At 45.7% G+C, this 13,475-nt stretch overlaps 3 protein-coding genes across 4 annotated transcripts; 2 read left to right on the top strand and 1 right to left on the bottom strand.

The window, feature by feature from the left end:
- Nucleotides 1-18: 18 nt before the first annotated feature.
- LOC129831715 (leucine-rich repeat-containing protein 51-like) lies at nucleotides 19-3,060 on the top strand. Its single transcript, XM_055895101.1, has 4 exons — nucleotides 19-403; nucleotides 771-976; nucleotides 1,191-1,339; nucleotides 2,003-3,060. The coding sequence occupies exons 1-4, from the start codon at nucleotides 352-354 to the stop codon at nucleotides 2,139-2,141; spliced, it is 546 nt and encodes a 181-aa protein (XP_055751076.1). The 5' UTR covers nucleotides 19-351; the 3' UTR covers nucleotides 2,142-3,060.
- Nucleotides 3,061-4,113: 1,053 nt separating this feature from the next.
- Nucleotides 4,114-11,294, bottom strand: LOC129831716 (ragulator complex protein LAMTOR1-like). 2 transcript variants are annotated; one of them, XM_055895102.1, is made up of 5 exons: nucleotides 10,813-11,291; nucleotides 9,598-9,743; nucleotides 9,428-9,505; nucleotides 9,146-9,269; nucleotides 4,114-5,709 (listed from the first exon to the last, which is right to left on the bottom strand). In XM_055895102.1, exons 1-5 carry the CDS (start codon nucleotides 10,852-10,854, stop codon nucleotides 5,617-5,619), a joined length of 483 nt encoding a protein of 160 aa, XP_055751077.1. In that variant the 5' UTR covers nucleotides 10,855-11,291; the 3' UTR covers nucleotides 4,114-5,616. The 2 variants fall into 2 exon arrangements, with proteins under 2 accessions (XP_055751077.1, XP_055751078.1); XM_055895103.1 differs by having other exon boundaries at nucleotides 5,624-5,709; nucleotides 9,084-9,269; nucleotides 10,813-11,294.
- Nucleotides 11,295-11,316: 22 nt separating this feature from the next.
- Nucleotides 11,317-13,391, top strand: LOC129831712 (secreted frizzled-related protein 2-like). Its single transcript, XM_055895097.1, has 3 exons — nucleotides 11,317-12,043; nucleotides 12,148-12,228; nucleotides 12,348-13,391. The coding sequence occupies exons 1-3, from the start codon at nucleotides 11,521-11,523 to the stop codon at nucleotides 12,698-12,700; spliced, it is 957 nt and encodes a 318-aa protein (XP_055751072.1). The 5' UTR covers nucleotides 11,317-11,520; the 3' UTR covers nucleotides 12,701-13,391.
- Nucleotides 13,392-13,475: the final 84 nt, after the last annotated feature.

The following is a 13,475-nucleotide window of genomic DNA, read 5'->3' as shown; positions in this document are numbered from 1 at the left end:
GTTCTCGCTCATTGTGATGAAAATACAAACAAGTGTCTAGCACATGATCGCTAGCGAGCTGTTTGAGTTTTTTTTTTATGGGTAAAATAGCTAAATTAGGTTTAATTCGTTGTAGGCAGAACTCTAGTTCTTTATGAAGAAATGTAGCTATGTCATTTGTGTTTTGTATGCCTTAAACAGAGATAAAGTCAAGTGAATAGACGTTGTTTGATTTGTAGCTAACGTTAACGTTAGCATGGACAAAATAGCTAGGCTATGTGCAAAGATGATACAGGAGTCCTCTTTTAAATTAGCTGGATTCATTTAAATATTATATTTATCATCATACAGGTTAGCCAAAAGGCTGTAAAAATGTATGGCGCTCCTGTGGATTTATCATTCAAATGCCTCAGCTCAATGACAGGTAAACCAGCAGGTTCTTTCACATGACTATTAATGCGGATGAAGGAAAGGATTCCACTATTGAGATGCAATTCAGAGCGTTGTACCTGTTCCTCAACACTCTTTACCAGTGGCGGCTGCTGAGGGGAGGACGGCTCATAGTAATGGCTGGAATGGAGTCAATGGAATGGTATCAACCACATGGAAACCACGTCTGATTTGTTTGATACCCTTCCATTGACTTCATTCCAGCTATTACTATGAGCCATCCTCCCTTCAGCAGCCTCCACTGCTCTCTACCCTCTTGTGGCTGTGTCTCATTAGAGTTGTGGCTTCCTTTCCTATTCTCAATGCCACCTCTAAGTCCTCTCACACAAATTCTCTCTCAGACGCTCTGACGGAGGAGCCAAATCAGGGCTTGCGGCCACTGAAGCGAAATGCAGAGAGGAAGTTCTGCAGCCGCTCGCTGCGTCTCAACAACAACATCATCACAGACTTGAGTGGCTTCAATAATACGGTCTCAGCCTTCCTCTCAGAGCCCTCACAGCTCGCCTGGGTCGACCTGTCCTTCAACGACATCTCACACATAGACCCAGTGAGTTGAGTCCACGTAGTCACGTACATACAGTGGCTCTGGTCAAAAGTAGTGCACTATATAGGGGATATTGTGTAATTTGAGACAAGTCTACTGTCTCCCTGAACAGCCACAGCCTGGCAGGGGGGTCAAATGAAGGGCTCTAGTACATTAGCAGTGATCACTCTAAACCCTGTGCGTGTGTGTGTGTGTGTGTGTGAACTTTGTGTCCCAGGTCCTGGTGGAGCTGAAGGAACTGCGGGTGTTGTATCTCCATGGTAACAGCATCTGTAACCTTTCAGAGGTGGATAAGCTGGGCGCCCTGCCCTTCCTCCATACACTCACCCTGCACGGCAACACCATGGAGAATGAGGGGAGCAACAGGTACACGCACACTAAGCACCACAGGGATTAAAGAACAGCTGCTAAACCTAAATCTACACATGCACACAGTAAACTCATCCACACACACACATACGCAAACACAGGCCGGCACCAATGTGCCTCCCCTTAGCCCCAGATGGGAGGGTGGGATGGGTTACAGGTGTTGTTTATTCCACTCATACTCTTAGTGTGATCTCAATGTGCTGTCTGAATGCTGTCTGTTCGCAGAGGGCTATGTGGCTCTGAGCCCTGTGTGTAATAGGTGCTGGGTTAGAGTTGCAGCTGCGTAGCATTCTGACTGGTGCTTCAAATGAGCAGAGATATCCTGTTACACACCAGCTCTCTGCCTGTCTGCATAGCAACACGGCAAACTCCTACTGAGTTTTGAGCATTCACACTCTCTGCTCAGTGCTAAATGACTACACGTTTACAGTGTATGTATGTGTTCAGCCCTGGAGCCTTATGGTTAAACTTTTGTGTATCAGAAGTTTGTGTATCTGGACAAACACCCAGTTATAAGAACCCCTCTGTGTGTGTGTGTGTGTGTGTGTGTGTGTGTGTGTGTGTGTGTGTGTGTGTGTGTGTGTGTGTGTGTGTGTGTGTGTGTGTGTGTGTGTGTGTGTGTGTGTGTGTGTGTGTGTGTGTGTGTGTGTGTGTGTGTAGGGGGTATGTGATTGCGGCTCTGCCTCACTTGAAGAAGTTGGACTTCAGTGCTGTAACACGGCAGGAGCGAATCATGGCCCAGGTCTGGCATCGCCCCGGAAACCGTGGCAAAATCACTAGGAAGAACCAGGACAACTGACCTGTCACCACAGAAACGGAGGGAGGGGGGGACACAATCGTCATGCCAACCAACCAAAACGTTCCAGAACAACAGGCTTACATCAGGAGGCCTTATGACTGAAGCATCATGTAAAAGTACAATATGAATCTACTCATCAAAACTCTTGTCTGGTGTCTGTCTTAGAGTTGGTCTGTCTTAGAGTTGGGTGCGAAGGAATAGTACATCTACAGTAGATGTGATTTCTGCTTAATTAGGATATTTCTGACCTTTTTGTGACCTTGACCTATATAATTATTGAACTGGAACAGTGGCCACCAAGGCTAAAGGTATAGAATCCTCTCAATCAAACTGTCCAATATGCACCTTTGTACACTGAACAAAAATATAACGCAACATGCAACAATTTCAAAGATTTTACTTAGTTACAGTCCATAAGGAAATCAGTCAATTTAAATAATTAATTAAGCCCTACATCTATGGATTTCACATGACTGGGAATAGATACCTTACAAAAAAAGGTAGGGGCGTGAATCACAAAACCAGTCAGTATCTGGTGTGACCACCATTTGCTTCATGCGGGACACATCTCCTTCGCATAGAGCTGATCAGGCTGTTGATTGTGGCCTGTGGAATGTTGTCCCCCAATGGCTGTGGAATGTTATTGGCGGGAACTGGAACACGCTGTCGTACATGTCGATCCAGAGCATCCCAAACATGCTCAATGGGTGACATGTCTGGTGAGTATGCAGGCCATGGAAGAACTGGGACATTTTCAGCTTCCAGGAGTTGTGTACAGATCCTTGTGACATGGGGCTGTGGATTATCATGCTGAAACATGAGGTGATGGTGGAGGATGAATGGCACGGCAATGTGCCTCAGGATCTCGTCACTGTATCTCTGCATTCAAATCACAATCAATAAAATGCTATTGTGTTCATTGTCCGTAGCTTATGCCTGCATATACCATAACCACACCATCACCATGGGGCACAATGTTGACATCAGCAAACCGCTCGCCGACAAGACGCCATACACTCTGTCTACCATCTGCCCGGTACAGTTGAAGCCAGGATTCATCCGTGAAGAGCACACTTCTCCAGCATGCCAGTGGCCATCGAAGGTTACCATTTGCCCACTAAAGTCCGTTACGACGCCGAACTGCAGTCAGGTCCCGACCCTGGTGAGGACGACGAGCACGCAGATTAACTTCCCTGAGAAACCCACATTTTCATCAGCTCTCTTGAGTGGCTGGTCTCATACGATCCCGCAGGTGAAGTAGCCGAATGTGGTGGTCCTGGGTTGACATGGTTACATGTGGTATGCGGTTGTGAGGCGGGTTGGACGTACTGCCAAATTCTCTAAAACGACAATGCGGCTTATGGTAGAGAAGTGAACAATCAATTATCTGGCAATTGCCCTAGTGGATGCTCCTGCAGCATGCCAATTGCACACTCCCTCAAAACATGTGTCATGTGACAAAACTGCACATTTTAGTGGCCTTTTATTGTCCCCAGAACAAGGTGCACCTGTGTAATGATCATGCTGTTTAATCATCTTATTGATATGCCACACCTGTCAAGTGTATGGATTATCTTGACAAAGGAGAAATGCTCACTAACAGGGATGTACACTAATTTATGTACAAAATTTGAGAGTAAGCTTTTTGTGCATATAGAACATTTCTTGGATTTTTTATTTATTTCAGCTCATGAAACATGGAACCAACACTTTACATGTTGCGTTTATAGTTGTCTTACTTTGTGTTGAAATCTGGGATCTGATCATTTACACTTTACCACATGTGAATCAGTAGGTATGAGATATACCGGAGAATCCCTATCAGGGTAAATAATATCTTCTGAGAAAGTGTTTTTAAATGATATCCATTAGTTACGCTACGCACACTAAATGAGATGTGATTCTGTGTTCACTAGGTTTGTTGCAATGTTACCCCACACAACTATTTATCTACAGTCCTACAGAACATCAGTCATTGTTGAACATCTTTAATGCATTACATAATTCAATGGGGGGGGGGGGGGGTTCGGGGGGTGTAACAGAATATCTTAAACGTTTTGGTACTAGCCTAAGAAATTAACAATGTAATCCCAGTAATATTACACATTGAAATAACGAAAACAAACGTAACGTTCTCAGCACACTGCAAAAAGTCAAAATTAAAGGTCTTGTGGACACAGCCTTCCAGATCATCCATTTAATGACCCCAGAAGCACCCACACTTGAATAAATCACTAACACCTCTGATCGTTTTAATTGAGGATACCAAGGTTATGGTTGTTTATCCCAAACTGCCATGATGGATGTTCTTTTCTAGGTTAATTTAAGTAACTCATTACAATCTGTTGTTTTGTTTAAAAATCAAACAAACTTGGATGTTAATAGGGGTTCTTGTCATAAAAACTGGGTTTCTGTATCCTTAGTTTTGATTGGCTCCTAAAACCGCCCCATTGGAGCTTTAGCCAATCCTGACCAACAGACGCTCTACAAAAGGGGAGGTGCATAGAATCCATTTCTTGCTTCTGACGGAGTCACAAATCTGTACATAGAAGGCATAAACACTTAACTGATTAATTTACATTACAAGCCCCTGAACACTACCCATCCACCTAGACCCCCACCCTCACTAAGCCCCACCCCCATCTATTGTTTCTGTGAAATGTAAAAGATATGAATCCAAGGACTGCCAGCTAAATGATTGAAGTGCTAAGAGGAATCATGTTTCTGCTGGAAATCAGAGGCAGAGAAACCTATGTGGATTCCCACACCTGTCCCCCCATTCGCCCCTGCACTCTACCAGCACGAGCAGATCTCAAAGTAAGACTCATTCGGGTCATGTCGGATTTGACCATTCGTTCAACTATAGAATCTAAGTCCCTGTTGTTTTTAAACCTACCCAACCCAGTTCTGTCTTACTACATCAGGTCAATCTAAGGATTCCAACAAATATATGGAAAACTATAGCGATGGCTCTTTCTAGATATTTGTATTGATGACATGAGGGGTGGGATGTGTGTTCTGGGTGACAGGTTCACACAGTGTCAGAACAACAGCATAGTTAGTACATTACCGTAGCTGCATATCAGAAAAGGCTAGCTACTCCTGAAAACGCAGAGTCAGAACAGTCTAGCCACGCAGCTAGCTAACCGTTTAGTCATTAGACTCAGTCACTCTTCAAAACTTTAAAATAACAAAAACAAAAAGACAGCCATTATCGTTATACTGCGATGAGTTTTAAAATTCCTTGACATCCCTCGTGAAGGAAGGATGAATGATGGCTTTGAAAGGTCAAGGGGGGGGGGGGTAGGTCAAGCGGGGAGGTCGGTTAACCCTCTCAGCAAGGGAGATCTGGTTGTCATAATCCTCAGCTGTAGCAGCAGGTTGCTAGTCACATAGCTGGGTAGCACAAGGACTGAGACACATGGATGCAGGGTCGAGCATGGGAGACACGACAGGGGGTATTATGGAGGGCAGATCAGGGGATGGCAAATTGAACCACTAGTTCTTCTTTAGCGTCCACCTTGATCTGAGAGATTGCACTGTAAGCATAGGCAGCTATCTTGGACACCTGTAAATCAAATCAGAACAAAACAGGTTAACATGCGTCAATCAGCTACATAATGTGATGGTTGTTTTATTAGCTCCAGAGCTGCTATACAGGTTTATGGATAGGGAAATCATAGGACTGTTATAGAAAAATGACCTGATGCATGTCTGAGAATGACACTGTGTGTGTGTGTGTGTGTTAGGGGTGTAACAATACACGTATTCATACCGAACCGTTCAGGGGACCTCAGTTTGGTCCGCACTGTGAACCCGAATGAAAACATAACATAATAATAAAACACTTGGAATATAAACTAGGCCAACGCTGCGTTGGATGCCTAATGAATCTCTTCAGGCTATTCTGTTACAACAACTAGAGCCTATGCGCACCTTGTAAATCAAAATTCAAATCTTGATTGGCTCATTTCAAAATGTTATTTTGTGAGGCACAGCCAGGAACTAGTTCTGTACGATGGCGAGTGGTTGGGTGGATAAACCAGGAGGATTCTCCATCATCGTTTAAATATTCAGTTTGGGAACATTTTGGTTTCCCAGTGGATTACAAACGGTGATAGACACAGAGATGTCTCCACTGCTCAACGAGAATAGCCTCTGCAGCTGCCAACGCCTCGAACATGTTGACACGTTTACACCGACATCACCCCAGTATTCTTACCACTGGAGCAAGACCGCGACGCAAAAAAAACAAAAATAAATTCATCATCTCCCCTCAGCATTCAAGCAGCCCTTCGCAGCGGATTCTGACCGAGCCAAAGAAATTACAAGAGCGATAGGTATGTTTATAGCCGTGGATATATTCTCAGTGGTTGAGAGGAATAAGGGGTTTCAGCACCTGGTGAAAGTGCTCAAGCCACGTTAGCTAACTTCGCCCTCATGCACCCATTTCAGCAAACAGGTAGTAACCGCTCTACATCAGCAAGGCGAAAGCCGAAGTTGTCAATGAATTGGCAAATCAAATGTTATGTCACATGCGCCGAATACAAAATGTGTAGACTTTACCGTGAAATGCTTACTTACGAGCCCTATCTTAACAATGCAGTTAAAATGTAGTCAAATTTGCTAATAAAAATAGAAAATAGTAACACCAATAACAAGGCTATATACAAGGAGTACCAATCCCGAGTCGATGTGCAGGGGTATGAGGTAGTTGAGGTTATTTGTACAGTTAGGGGTTAAAGTGACTAGGCAATCGGGATAGATATGAGTAGCAGCAGCATATGTGAAGAATGTGAGTGGTGTCAATATGCATGCATGTGTGTTTTGTGCATGAGAGTGTACGTAGTGTGTGTGTGTGTGTGTGTTGGAGATTCAGTGTCAGTAGAGCCCAATGAGTCTGCATAGAGTCGGTCAGCCAGTACAAGAAAGGGTCAATGCAAATACTCCGGGCAGCCATTTCAGTAACTGTTAAATAGTCTTATGGCTTGGGGGTAGAAGCTGTTCAGGAGCCTTTTGGTCCCAGACCTGGTGCTCCGGTACCGCTTGCTGTGCGGTAACAGAGTGAAGTCTATGACTTGGACGGCTGGGATCTTTGACAATTTTTCAGGCCTTCCTCTGACCGCCTAGTATAGAGGTCCTGGATGGTAGGGAACTTGGCCCCAATGATGTACTGGGCCGTACGCACTACCATTTGTAGCGCCTTCTGGTCGGATGCGGTAATGCAGCCAGTCAAGATTCTCTCAATGGTGCAGCTGTAGAACTTTGAGGATCTGAGGGCCCAGGTCAAATCTTTTCAGTCTCCTAAGAGGGAATAGGCATTGTTGTGCCTTCTTCACAACTGTTGGTGTGTGTGTGGACCATGTTAATGCCTTAGTGACGTGGATACTGAAGAACTTGAAGCACTCGACCTGCTCCACTACAGCCCGTCAATGTGAATGGGAGCGTACTCAGCCCTCCGTTTCCTGTAGTCCACAATCAGCTCCTTAGAGTTTCTGACGCTGAGGGAGAGGTTATCGTCCTGGCACAACACTGCCATGTCTCTGACCTCCTCCCTATAGGCTGTCATTAGCAAACGTAATGATAGTGTTGGAGTCATGCACTTCCACGCAGTCATGGGTGAACAGCCAGTACAGGAGGGTTCTACGCACACAACCCTGAGGAGCCCCAGTGGTGAGGGTCAGCCTATCCTCATCACCCGGGGGGCAGCCCGTCAGAAAGGTAGGTGTTTAGTCCCAGGGTCCTGAGCTTAGTGATGAGCTTGGAGGACACAATGGTGTTGAAAGCTGAGGTCAATGAACAGCATTCTCACATAGGTGTTCCTCTTATCCAGGTGGTAGAGGGCAGTGTGGAGTGCAATAGAGATAGGGTTATCTGTGGATCTGTTGGGGCGGTATGTGAATTGTGGTGGGTCTAGGGTTTCTGGGATGATGTGACTCATGACCAGCATTTCAAAACACTTCGTGGCTACAGACGTGAGTACTACGGGGCGGTAGTCATTTAGACAGGTTACCTTGGTGTTCTTGGGCACAGGGACTATGGTGTCTGCTTGAAACATGTAGGTATTACAGACTGGGTCAGGGAGAGGTTGAAAATGTCAGTGAAATCACTTGCCAGCTGGTCAGTGCACGCGTTCTGGTAATCCGTCTGGCCCCGCGGCCTTGTAAATGTTAACCTGTTTAAAGGTCTTGCTCACGTCAGCTACAGAGAGCAAGATCCCACAGTCGTCTGGAACAGCTGGTGCTCGCATGCATGGAACAGCTGGTGCTCGCATGCATGGATCAGTGTTGCTTGCCTCGAAGAGAGCATAGAAGGTATGCAGCTCGTCTGGTAGGGTCGCATCACTGGGCAGCTCGTCGCTGGGTTTCCCTTTGTATTCTGTGATAGTTTGCAAGCCCTGCCACATCCAACGAGTGTCAGAGCCGGTGTAGTAGAATTCAATCTGTCCTGTATTGATGCTTTGCCGTTTTGATGGCTCATCAGAGGCACCCTGTGTTGTCCTTACTACGGATGGACCTCCAGGGCTACAGAGAGCTACTTAACAGTGACAGCCCATCACCTTACCCCGGAGCGAGAAATTAAGTACCGTGCAACAGACACGTCCCGTTTATGGGAGTCGCACACGTGTGCATATTTTTCTCTTCGTAAGAAAACATTATAGCAAAGGTCTATACAATGTCTAAGCCATGTTTATATATTGATTTCACACACATATTGTACTTTATTTTAGTGTTGTTGTCTAATCAGGTGTTTTCATTTCAGAAAATACAAAGTGTTGTTATTCCTGATTATGCTCATCAGGCATTAAACAACTCATGATCACATGGAATCAGGAATACCAAAATGTTCTTATAGAAACAAAAATTAACTAGAGTAACTGTTGGCATTTCATTTTCCTGCTTTACCGAAACCGAACAGTGACTTCAAAACCGCAATACGTACCAAAACGTGTGTTTGGTGAACCGTTACACCCCTGGTGTGCGAGCATGTGTGCGTGTGTTCACCTGTTGTACATCGGAGTATGGCACCAGATCACTAGCGAGCACTTGGTGCGGCTGGCTGGTGAGTGAAGGGAGAGGGAGGGGCTTCTTCTGAGACAGACTGTTACTCAACAATGCCAGTTTTGTACTGAAACACACAATAAAGACAGGTTAGTACTGAAACACACAATAAAGACAGGTTAGTACTGAAACACACAATAAAGACAGGTTAGTACTGAAACACATGGCCGGTCAAAACCCACTCCAAAACACAGACACATTAAGCAACTACCTCCACACACCAACCTGTATTGCCGAGCTTTGTCCATGTACTCATGCTGCTCCATGCCTTGAGAGTCTGCAGCCGAGACATCAATAATGTTCCTAAGAAACAGAGACGCAGGTAGTCAGCAGAATTAAATCCCAAATGAATAAATCCACGATGAGGGAGGAGAAAGAACGTTTGTGTGTCTTACAGGGCTGTCTTGGTGAGGATGGATGTGAGTAGGGCCTGTTCGTCTGTGCGTGCTGAGGGTACACTGGCGGAGCTCCATTCTGTACTGTTGAGGGGCTTGCTGTCGGGGTTCGGGTGGGGGATCAGCGGCTTATACACGTCAGGGTCCTGAGGCACAACATACGCGTCACACTCACAAACTATCACAACATCCTCCATCACTGGCTGTTAAGGTACCCAGATTGACCTTGCTTATTGTTAAAATGAGCGTGATATGACCTCTGACCTAAAGTATAAAACAAAAAGGCACCGTACAAAACCCTATACTATGACTACTCATCCCTGATCACTAAGTCAATAGGGATCTGCTGCTGTGACAGGCAGACAAGAATGAACCCAAACAAAAGAGTTACCTAAGCCTGATATGATACTGGTGTGTATATTTCAGTCTTATCCTGTGTTATAACAGGGTTAGCGAAGCAGTGGCAGGCTATATGTGTACAACAGTCATCTGATAAATGGTAATACGTTATCCCCCACCTCACATTTTCCAAAAGTGAAAATTAAAATAAAAAATGTTTCCCCTTCACCAAATTCCATTTTGGCCTATGTCACAACTGTAAATCTGAGATCATATGACATGCATCTGGGAGAAGTTAACTTGCTGGCAAGTTCAACGGCGTTACCGAATGTGAACCGTTGAGGCCCAATTAACAGAAGTGGTCACGTTTTACCGGACCTGATTGATGATGATCATCATCATCATCATGACAGGTGAGAATTTAAACTACGTTTTTTTTCTGCCCTGCAAGTAGCTAGCTACTGACGTACAGATTAACTGGTTAAGTTAGTTAGCAAACTAGATACTGCCTATATTTGTCAGCAAAGGTTGTCACTATTTTGAAACTTCACTTAACTAGCTAATGTTGTTAGGTGTGTTGGCCAACTTGCTAATCAGGTTACTACATTCCCTTGGCCCAATCTTTCGTGCACAGCTAACGTTAACAGTTATCTTAAAGGTCTGACTAGCTAAGCTATCTGTTGGGTCGTAGTTGGCTAACTTAGAAATTGTTTCCTTTTAACGTGCAATGATGCACCCTCTTTTCACTTTTGGCTAGTGGAATTCGATACAACAAACTGTCTCGCAATGTCCTGATGACCCCAAAGAATGACCCCTCTTTGATTGTCAAAGAGTATTTTTGCAACCTAGATAACCAACTAGCCTATAGTTAGTTACCTGCTCGGTGTTCTCGTTTTCGCTGCTATAACAGCAACCCATGGCGTCCAATGGACGTTCTGCGGTCTGCCAGGTACGCGAACGCAATTTCCAACTACTCCACACGGGAAACTATATAATAAGAGTAACAGTCTCGGTCCACTTTCTCTCTTACCGCTTCTGTCAGCGACTACTACAAACGAAGCCTATCACATGACATCAGTTTTTGAGCAGCCAAGGACTGGGCAACAAACATAATGACATCCGGCCACTGTGAAGCCAGCACGGGAACACAGACTCCCCAATCACATGACATGGGGTATTTAACGTTTTAAGACTCGCGAAGGGTGACTTGTTATTGTTTTATTTGAGATATGGAACCTGCATACAACAGACGGGGTGAAAGGGAAATACAGAGCGAAGAGATGGCAAAAATACATTCCTAACACATGCTCGTTGTGTGCAGGTTCTGAGGAGACTGCTATCGCAAGATAAAAGGTAAAAGTCATCTTTCAGACGCCCCCCCCCCCCCCCCGGGTCTACAGAGCCACTTTACAGCCCTCAATAACCATTGCATTTGATGAAAGAACCCGTTTGACGAGTTTGCATGACTGGGTGACGCCAGGCGCCCTCATTACACATCAGACTACTAGCTACTAGGCTGTGTACTTCTCTTCCAGGACAGCTAAACAACCACTGCTTTGTTTTTATCCTACGCCTGTTGTCAGTATGGCTCAGCTGATAATATCGCTTTGCGTGTTGGTGTCTATTTGTCTCGCCTCGGTTTTGACCAAAGACAGCTCCGTTCAGTTTGCGTCCGACAGTCTTAGTACCTCCACGGTTCGCTCGGTGTGTAAGCCCATCCCCAGCACACTTTCTCTGTGCCACGGCGTCGGTTACCGGGAGATGCGGCTTCCCAACCTGCTGGGGCACGACTCGTTGAAAGAAGCCCAGCAACAGTCGGCCGCGTGGCTACCGTTGGTCTCCAAACTCTGCCACCGGGATACCAGGAAGTTCTTGTGCTCGCTCTTCGCCCCGGTGTGCTTACCGGAGGGGGCCGTGCGCCCCTGCCGTGGGCTGTGCGAGGCTGTGAGGGACGGTTGTCTTCCGGTGATGAGCGCGTTCGGGTTCCCGTGGCCCAACATGTTCAACTGCACCCGGTTCCCGCGCGAGACCCATCTCTGCATTCCCACCACGACCCTAGTCACAGAGCGTGCATGGAAGGAAGAGGGACACGAGGAGGCATCAAAGGGTTTGTGCCTATCATCATTGGGAGGTGATCCTCTGCAAAAAAATTCCACTCTCTTTCACACACACGCTCACCCTTCTCGGTGGCATGTCTCTTGGTGTCCTCAGGAACAGCGATCTGTGGTGCATGCAGTCTGGCTGCTGAGGGAGAGATAGACAACCAGAACACCTTCTGCAAGAGTCCATATGGTGAGTGATATGTGTATGGCATTGGTTACACTTTACACAAAGGTTTATAGAGGTCAATAACGTGTTTACATGTTTTAAAAAGTGTTTACAGATCTGTATTTCTGTGTTTCCTCTCTCAGCCTTTAAACTGCGTATTGGAAGTGTTTCTGTAGTGCAGGGTGACCGCAGGTTAGTCCCTCTGGCCCGGAGTCGCATCCTGAGGTGGGAGGGTGGAGGCGCAGAGAAGGCCGAGGGCGTCGGGGGGGCCATGGCCTACAGTGCCCTTTGGTTGCAGGAGGGGGGTACCTGCACCTGTCCTGCCCTGGAGGAGGCAGATGTGGGGGAGGGGAAGGAGTCCCTGGCTGGGGTGTGGTACCTGGGCCTTGCTGACACACAGGAGGGCAGGCTGGTCCTCACTAGGCTGGTGAGGTGGAGGAGGAGCGACAAAGAACTCAAGAAGTTCGTCAGGAGACTGCTCAAACAACCCTGCTGATAATGTCATCATACAAACATAGAGAGACTTTCCAATTTGGCGAATTGTATGAGAGGACACCACAGCCCTGTTACATTTCAGCCTCTAGGCCTAGACAATATCTCTTTCATATCCCTTTCATATCCCTTTCATATCCCTTTCATATCCCTTTCATATCCCTTCCATATCCCTTTCATATCCCTTTCATATCTCTTCCATATCCCTTTCATATCTCTTCCATATCCCTTTCATATCTCTTCCATATCCCTTTCATATCTCTTCCATATCCCTTTCATATTCATGTCACCTAGCTCTGGAGAAGTGATGCCTTCATCACATTGCTGTCAACTATCTATCCAGTCCATTCAGATCTATGAAGACCTGTGGGGAAGGGGCTAGGCAGTAGAGAGACCACCAGAGGTCCAGTGTCTGTGTGTTTGGATCCATGTTCTGGACACCTGTCACATGTGAGACATTTAGAAAAATGTAAATTATGTACAGTGTTGTATTACATTCTGAATATAAAAAATCCATGTTTTTTTAAATCAAATGTGAGGACATGATTTATGATTTGTGTAAGCCGAGTCAGATGACACAATTACCAGTGAGGCACAGAGCATCATTAGTTCCATTCAAAGCAGAGTATTGTCTGATAGTAACATCAGAGACTGCTGTGTAACAGTGTCTAATAAATGTTATATTGAACCATAAATACTGCTGTCACTTTTCTGTGTGTTTTCTGGATCCTTCTGTTTGTGGCAAGGGAGAAACCTGACTCTAGACTCACTCCACACCT

Source organism: Salvelinus fontinalis, chromosome 33, assembly GCF_029448725.1.
Source record: "Salvelinus fontinalis isolate EN_2023a chromosome 33, ASM2944872v1, whole genome shotgun sequence".
Lineage (NCBI taxonomy): Eukaryota > Metazoa > Chordata > Actinopteri > Salmoniformes > Salmonidae > Salvelinus > Salvelinus fontinalis.
This window is presented reverse-complemented; position numbering and strand designations above follow the sequence as displayed.